Source organism: Protobothrops mucrosquamatus, unplaced genomic scaffold, assembly GCF_001527695.2.
Source record: "Protobothrops mucrosquamatus isolate PMUCROS unplaced genomic scaffold, P.Mucros_1.0 scaffold160, whole genome shotgun sequence".
In the NCBI taxonomy this organism is placed as follows: Eukaryota; Metazoa; Chordata; class Lepidosauria; order Squamata; family Viperidae; genus Protobothrops; species Protobothrops mucrosquamatus.
Genome location: NW_015386524.1, coordinates 1,148,959 through 1,157,328, shown reverse-complemented (window position 1 = coordinate 1,157,328; position 8,370 = coordinate 1,148,959). Strand labels below are relative to the sequence as shown.

The following is an 8,370-nucleotide window of genomic DNA, read 5'->3' as shown; positions in this document are numbered from 1 at the left end:
TACGTCTTATCAGTCCATGTATTACTGTTGGAGTTATATACAGATGTCCTGATCACGTGCTATTGTTTGGGTAGTTATATAGAAACTCTTTATATTGGAACCTTAGATTTAAGCTCTTAAATCTAGTCCATATTATGCTCTTGCAGCTTGATAATTCTGAAGTTACCAGAAGCCATTATGGCTCTCATCTTGAAGGTTTAACTGCTAACTGCTGGTTTGTAAAACAGGCTTCAAAAAAGATGCAACTGACTTAAAAGTTAAAATTATATTTCAATGATGAAAAATCGCTTCTGTCTTTAATTTTAAGAAGAATCAAATTGTGTTTCTTTTGTGATATTAGAAATGCTAGTTACAAGTCATTTTTTTCATATGAGAAAATCTATTCAAAACACAATCTGGATTAAGAAAAAAAAACATTAATTTAGAAAAAATGTTCTCAGAAAATCTTAGGACTAAAAAAATAATATATTTTTGAAATAGTAGTTCCTACTATTGCTTTGTATCAAGAAGTCCTGACATTAAATTATTTAAATTTTCTCCAATCTAATCTTCTCCAATTATATTGACAATTGGCCATACTGGCAGTTGAACATGCCTGGCAAGGTTGATACATTTAATATTTAATTTTGCTATAATTATGAATATATTATATTCAAAAAAATAGGAAATCCAACCATTATGGAGGGTGCTAACTTGGGAAGAAGGTTCATTATACCATGTCAGTAAGCACACATGTTTTTATTTTACTTATGCCAAGAAAGTTGTTTTCCTTAGGTCTCTTATTACTTGTTTGATCCTCTATTGACTACTAAAACACAGTTCCCTTTCATTTATCGGGTGGTTCCCAATGAAAAGCATCAGTATAAGGGTATTGTCGAATTACTTAAACATTTCCAATGGATATGGGTTGGGATCATTACACTGGATGATGACAAAGGAGAAAGTTTTGTTCGGACCTTAGTGCCAATGCTTTCCCAAAATGGTATTTGTTCTGCTTTCACTGACAGAATGCCCTCCATAACAAATTTCTTGGAAATCCATGACTCATATATGAAGATTGAAAAAAGACTCAATTTTTTTAGGATCAATGAAGTCAAGGCACTTGTGGTATATGCAGAAACTCATTCTGCACTGAGTTTGAAATTTTTGCTCACTCAAAATAATGACATAGCAGACACTTTAGACAGAGTATGGATTATGACAGCCCAATGGGACTTCCCAGCCTTACAGTTTCATAAGGATTGGGGTACAATGGTGTTCCAAGGGACGTTGTCTTTTGCAGTTCATTCCAGGGAAGTGTTGGAATTCCAACATTTCCTTACAACCATAAAGCCTAACTTACTAAAGAAAGACAATTTTATTAATGATTTTTGGGAACAGGCTTTCAACTGTTTGTTTTCAAATTACTACACTGGTGAACAGCATACAGAGTTTTGCACTGGGAGAGAAAAATTGCAGAACCTTCCTGGACCTTTTTTTGAAATGAAGATGACTGCCCAAAGCTACAGTGTATATAATGCTGTCTGTGCTGTGGCACATGCATTAGATGCCATGCAATCACTGGATTCCCAGCACAGAATGATGACAGCACTTGGGACCCCACAACCCTGGCAGGTATTATTTCATATTCAAAGCAATTACATTGCCATAAATAGGCAATTGAAAAGTAGCATTATGTAAAGTTCACATGACTATTGATCACAATCACAAATAATTCTATCGATATCTTCTCTGATAATTTCCTCATAGAAAATTATGAGACAGCAGTGTGCAGCAACGGCCAAAAAAGCTAATAAAATCCTTGGTTGTATAAATCAAAATCACGTGAAGTATTAGTACTGCTTTATAAATCCTTAAAAAGACCACACCTGGAATACTGCAACCAGTTTTGGTCACCATATTACAAAAAAGATGTTGAGACTTTGGGAAAAGTGCAGAGAAGAGCAACTAAGATGATTAAGACCCTCAGAGACAAAAACATATGAAGAATGGTTGCAGGAACTGTTTCCAGGCTAGAGAAGAGAAGGACTAGGAGTGACCTGATAGCAGTATTCCAATATTTGAGGGGCTGCTACAAAGAAGAGGGGGACAACTTATTTTCTAAAGCACCAGAAGGCAAGACAAGAAACAATGGATGAAAACTAATCAAAGAGCGAAGCAACCTGAAATTAAGGAGAAACTTCCTAACAGTGAGGACAATTAACCAGTGGAACAGCTTCCCTTCAGAAATTCTAGGTGCTTCATCACTGGAGGTTTTTAAGAAAAGACTAGACAACCATCTATCTGAAATGGTATAGGGTCTCCTGCTTGAGCAAGGGCTTGGATTAGAAGACCTCCAAGGTCCCTTCCAGCTCTCTTCTGATTCTGATTAGGTTGTCAGTAGTATTTCTCACATATTTCCAGTATGCCTGGAAGCTTTGTTTATATATATGTGTGTGTGTGTGTGTGTGTGTGTGTGTGTGTGTGTGTTAGATTTATATTCTGCTTTTAATACAGAACTCAAGACTGTAAATACCTTCCGTCCTCCATTTTTTTTCCCACAGCAGCAAACTAGGTTGGATTAAAAGTCACCGAATGAGGTCCCATGGATGAAAGCAGACCAGGACCTAGATCTCCTTGTTGTCAATCCAGTTGTCAGTTAACTATTATACCACCCAGATTCTTTAGCAATATGTCTTTCTGAAATCAAGAGACTATATTTCTTTTCTTCATCACAAGTTGCAGCAATTTTTTTAAAAAAAATTGTCATGACTCATATCATTTGTTTCAGATGTAATGCAAAATATCAGCATATTATATTTATGAAAATAGGACTGTGCATGGTACATTTTAATATTAGTTAGTTCCTTCATGTTTCCTTTATTGATAGACAGATCCATCAGCATCACTTTCTAGACTTCACATTGTTTTTCCTCCAAAATTATTACCTTATCATTATATTACTGTTTCTTGCAGCTTCTGCACATCTGTGTCTATTATACTTCTTTCATTGTGTTCTATATACCTATATTTATTTGCTATTTGATTTTAATACACACTGAGGATTTTAGTGGATATCAATTCAATATTTATATGAAATAGCAATAATAAAGACACTTCACCATTCATTAAAAACTCCTTTTGCCATCTTGGGTTTCAGCTTTACCCTTTCTTGAGGAGAATTTCATTTAACAACAGTGCTGGAGACCTAGTATCTTTGGATGAACGAGGTGAATTGGAAGGCGGATTTGATATTATTAATTGGATTACTTTCTCAAACAAATCATTCTCCAGAGTGAAAGTAGGAAAGTTGAATCCACATGTCCTATCTACCATACAATTGTACATTAATGATGGGAGCATCCTGTGGCATAGCAACTTCAATAAGGTAAAGTCTTATTATAGACTGTTGAGATAGGAAGATAAGGAAAATTTCCTTCTTTGGAAGAATATGTGCAAAATCTGGACTTTCCACATTCCACATTATAGGCAGCAGAATACATTATAGACAGTAACACTATCTATATGACTGTCTATCTATGATACTTTAATGTTTACTTCATGGAAAATACTAAAATAATGCATCTGATAAATTTATATAAATATAAATGTATGGGATAATTTAAGTGGAGCCCACCATAGTGCGGGAATAACATGAGGAAGAAAAAATGTATAGGATAATTTACAATATATATGACAGGAATTTGCATAAAAAATCTCTATGTTACAGAAATCTGTGAAAAATCTATGGATGTGCATTTTTATGGATTTTATAAACTTCTTTAAGAATCAGAATAGAATGTTAGCTTACTAACACAAACAGTAAGGCAATTTTTTTCAAGCTATCAAGATCAAGGTCATAGAATTATTTCCTAGAATAACTGAATATGTTTCACATAAAGACTTTCTCTTTGATGAGAAAACACTTTTCAATGAAAAAAACCCTTTGAAAATATTTTGCTAAGCTTTCCCTCCTTTCTAATTATTAACAGACACCACCAATTTCAGTATGTAATGACCATTGCTATCCAGGTTCTGTTAGAAGAAAGAAAGACGGGGAACCATTCTGTTGCTATGAATGTGTTTCATGTCCCAAAGGGAAGATTTCTAACCAGAATGGTAGGTAATACAATACATTAGCATTTTATTTAGCCTTTTAATCAAATAAGGATGTTCTTTGCATAGAATTCTAAGCCATGATGACATACTATTTGGGGGGTTTAATGTGATTTTTCAAACCTGTCCTATATCAGGGATGGGATTGCCTATGGAAACAAATCTGTCCATTGATCTTCTCCTCTTCCATTTAATGTTTTAGATTATTTTAATTTTTGAAAAATAAAACCAGGAATTACACTACAAAGGAAATATGTTAGCCTGTAGCAGCATCTACAAATTATGTTTTTGTCTAGCTCAGCATGATCTAACATGACTGGCAGTGATCTTCTGGACTAAGCAAAAAAAAAAAAATTCTAATAAATTGTTGAGGGAGAGTAGTGTAGCATAATTACTATGAATAAACCAAATGTGGATTTTCTAAATTAAAATCTAAATCAAAACATAACCATTGTTGTTTTGTATTTTTCCAAATGCTGCAATATGGTACAGTTCTTTCATGAGTATGAAAATACACAAAGGAATTTTTTTGACAAAAATAAAAAGATATGTAATAGAGAAAAGAAACAGAAAGAGACAATTGTATCTGTTTATATTATTTTAGATTAAAATGCATTTTGCATAATAAACTTACACTTTGAGAATCTGAAAGTCCTACAAGGGAAACCCATCTAGTTACCACAAAATTAACTTTGTCTAGTCAGCTGATGTGAATCAGTTTGGTATAGTGGCTAAGGCATCAGCCAAGAAATTGGGACAATATGAGTTCTAGTTCTTTCATAGGCACAAAATCAGCTGGGTTACTTTGAGCCAGTCATATTCTTTCAAACATAGGAAAGAAGCAATGGCAAATCACATTCGAAATCTTGCCAAGAAACCTACAAGGACTTGTCAGGAATAAAAACTGACTCAAAGAAAAACACACACACAAACACACGCACACACACGCACACACATAGACACAGACACACAGAGAAAGAGAGAGACAGAGACAGAGAGAGAAAGAGCCAACTGATCATTTCCATTGTTCCTCGTGTAATTACTTGAGGGGAATCTCCTGAATTTTGAATTTAACTTACTAAAGAGATTCAGGAAATGAGAATTCCTTATCCCACAGTAATTTTCACCTTCACATAACCACATGGATTATGTGAACAGAGACAGAAAATAATGTCATGTATAAAGCAGAATATTGGAACTGGCCATTTCTCTGCCATATTTCAATAGCTGGAAAACTATTGCAAGAAAGAAAGTAGAAATAGCATTGGGGAAAAAAAGAAAAAAGAAAAGAAAAGTTCATTTCCTTCTTCAATAAACTACCCTTTCTAATTGGAAAATCCATAAATCACAAAAAAAAAATTTCTGTTTTCAGCAAATGTATGTATTTGAATCCCAAATTTTCTAGCTTTTCTATTAGTCCACTAGGTATGATAAAACAACTCTTTGTATTGTCCACATTTCCAATGTAAATTTGAAGTGTCCTTATATATCCTGGCTATTTTTTCTAGAGTCATATATCAATGACATATCTTTTTACAGAAATTCTCTTTTAAATTAAAATATAATGTAAATTTCAGTCCTTTCAATCACATTTTTCACTTTCCAACGATATTATGACCAAAATTCATAGCAACTGGAAAACTAAAAAATTGATCACTGATGACAGTCCTACTCATTGTGTGTTATATATTATATGTGTAACTGTCATACAAAAGAGAATCAGCTGAGTGGAAATTGGTATGGTTAGGTTTACTGTATCATGCCAAAAAAAACCCCTTCAAGCGTTACAGGATTGCAACTTAGGCTGGATGATCACCAATTATTAAAAAATTTCACTTTCTCTCCCTCCCTCCCTCCCTCTCTCCTTCTCTCTCTCTCTGTACATTCCCTATTCAGACTTTAATGTCAGTATAGTTAATGTCAGTGAGATTAAGATAGATAGGAAGAGCTTTGAAAAGAGAACTTCCTCTTTTGCTTTGCTTACAATAGTATTATGATAAGAAATCTGAACAAGTGAAGCAATATCTAAGTTGCTTCTAAATTGAATTTCAAATAAACATTTTAAAATACTGATAGATTTATAAGTTTATATTCAGATATAAATTTAAGAGAGGGAAACAATATTAACTGAATATTAACAATCTGTATGAATTAAAAAAATTAAGTTGTCCAATACTGCAATATTATTATTATTATTATTATTATTATTATTATTATTATTATTATTATTATTATTATTATTATTATTATTATTATTATTATTATTGGACAAGATACCTCCTACTTATTTGGGAAATTGGATCTCCACCCCACCTGTCCTCATCCAATTCTTAGGAATTAAAAAGAAAAGAAAAGGCAGAAATCCTTGATAAAAACAGATATGTATCCAAGACACTGAGGGGTTATTGTTTTATCTTTTTTTCAGACATGGACAATTGTATCCAGTGTCCAGATGATCAGTATGCAAACAGTAACCAAGATGGATGTGTTCCCAAAAGTTTAAATTTTCTCCTTTATGATGAATCATTGAGTCTTGGCTTAGCTTTTATGGCTGTTTTACTTTCTGCAATCACAGCTTTGGTGCTTGGGATTTTCATTAAGTACCAACACACTCCAATTATCAAAGCCAATAATCGAGACCTCACTTACACTCTCCTCATCTCCCTCCTACTCTGCTTCCTCTGTACTTTTCTATTCATTGGCCAACCTCATACTACAATCTGTCTCTTCCGGCAAACCACATTTGGCATTATCTTCTCTTTGGCTATTTCTTCTGTGCTGGCAAAAACCATCACTGTGGTTCTAGCATTCATGGCTAAAAAGCCAGGATCCAAAATAAGGAGGTGGGTGGGGAAAAGATTGGGTATTTTTATGGTCCTATTCTGCTCTGCTTTTCAATTTGTCCTTTGTATTGTGTGGTTGTGTACTGCTCCTCCCTTCTTAGACCTCGACATGCATTCTTTGACTGAAGAAATTGTAGTAGAATGTAATGAAGGTTCAGACTTCATGTTTTACTGTGTTCTGGGCTATCTGGGATTTCTGTCTCAAATCAGTTTCATTGTAGCTTTCTTTGGCAGAATGTTGCCTGATACGTTTAATGAAACCAAGTTCATAACATTCAGCATGTTGGTGTTTTGCAGTGTATGGGTCACCTTTGTCCCAACTTATCTAAGCACCAAGGGAAAATACATGGTGGTTGTGGAGATCTTCTCCATCTTGACTTCCAGTGCTGGTTTGCTGGTTTGTATCTTTTTCCCCAAGTGTTATATAATTGCTCTAAAGCCTGAGCTAAATAGTAAAGAGCTAATAATAAGGAGTAATAAATAGAAATCTGTTTGTCAGTTTCTCATTCTTTAAAGCAGGTAAACATTGTAACAATGTATTTGCATTTTGTGTGTGTGTGTGAGAGAGAGAGAGAGAGAGGGGGGGGAGGGAGGGAGGGAGGGAGGAATGGACATATGGACAGAGATAGAGAGATATGAGATGAGACGAGACGAAACACAACAAGACAAGATAACCTTTATTGTCAGTTTTTTCTGTGAACACACTGGCACACATTAAAAATGCAATTCTGATGCCTGCTCACAAAAGAAAATGTGTGTGTGTGTGTGTGTGTGTGTGTGTGTGTTTCTGATGCCTGTCCGCAAATATATTCAGTTTTTAAACATCATAGCCATTGGACTCTTGATATAACCACTCTGAAATTGTTTGAGATTACAGACTTAAAAAGAGGAAGCAGATTGATGTTGAAAAAGAGTGATTTCACAGAAAACATTATTATTATTGTTGTTATTGTTGCAAAAGCCTCTTTAAGAAGAAGAAGAATATACAAAGTAGTGGTGGGATTCAAATATGTGAACAATCAGTTCTTTGTGTGGATGCCTGGGCAACAAAAAATTAGCTGAATCCCACCACTGATACAAAGGCATAACAACAAATCCAGCAATAGAAATTTAGTATAATATAGTTTGAAAACTAACGCAGAAAAGACATAACTTTCCAATACTTTTCTCTTTAAAAACCACAGGATTTGAATCAATGTCTTAGACTTAGGAATGTCAAATATATGTTCATTTGTAACAGCTGTTGAATTCACTATAAACCCATATAAGTTTATGAATAATCTGCAATTTTGGGTTATATTTGGCATTTGTTTTGTTCATTTTACATGTTCTAAGACAAATTAATTTTAATATCCCATTCATTATATTGGGATGAAATGTTTTAATCTGTTCCCAACCCTTTCTTAGGTTTGTAATTGGACTTGAATTGAAA

General features: G+C 33.9%; 1 protein-coding gene across 1 annotated transcript in view; it reads left to right on the top strand.

The window, feature by feature from the left end:
* Window positions 1-7,422, top strand: part of LOC114922401 (vomeronasal type-2 receptor 26-like) — a 14,256-nt gene extending 6,834 nt beyond the window's left edge. Inside the window, exons 5-8 of the mRNA XM_029283649.1 lie at window positions 775-1,614; window positions 3,140-3,367; window positions 3,972-4,098; window positions 6,521-7,422. Of these exons, the coding sequence (XP_029139482.1) occupies window positions 775-1,614; window positions 3,140-3,367; window positions 3,972-4,098; window positions 6,521-7,422 (2,097 nt within the window). The remainder of the gene's footprint in view (window positions 1-774; window positions 1,615-3,139; window positions 3,368-3,971; window positions 4,099-6,520) is intronic.
* The last annotated feature ends 948 nt before the right edge of the window (window positions 7,423-8,370 follow it).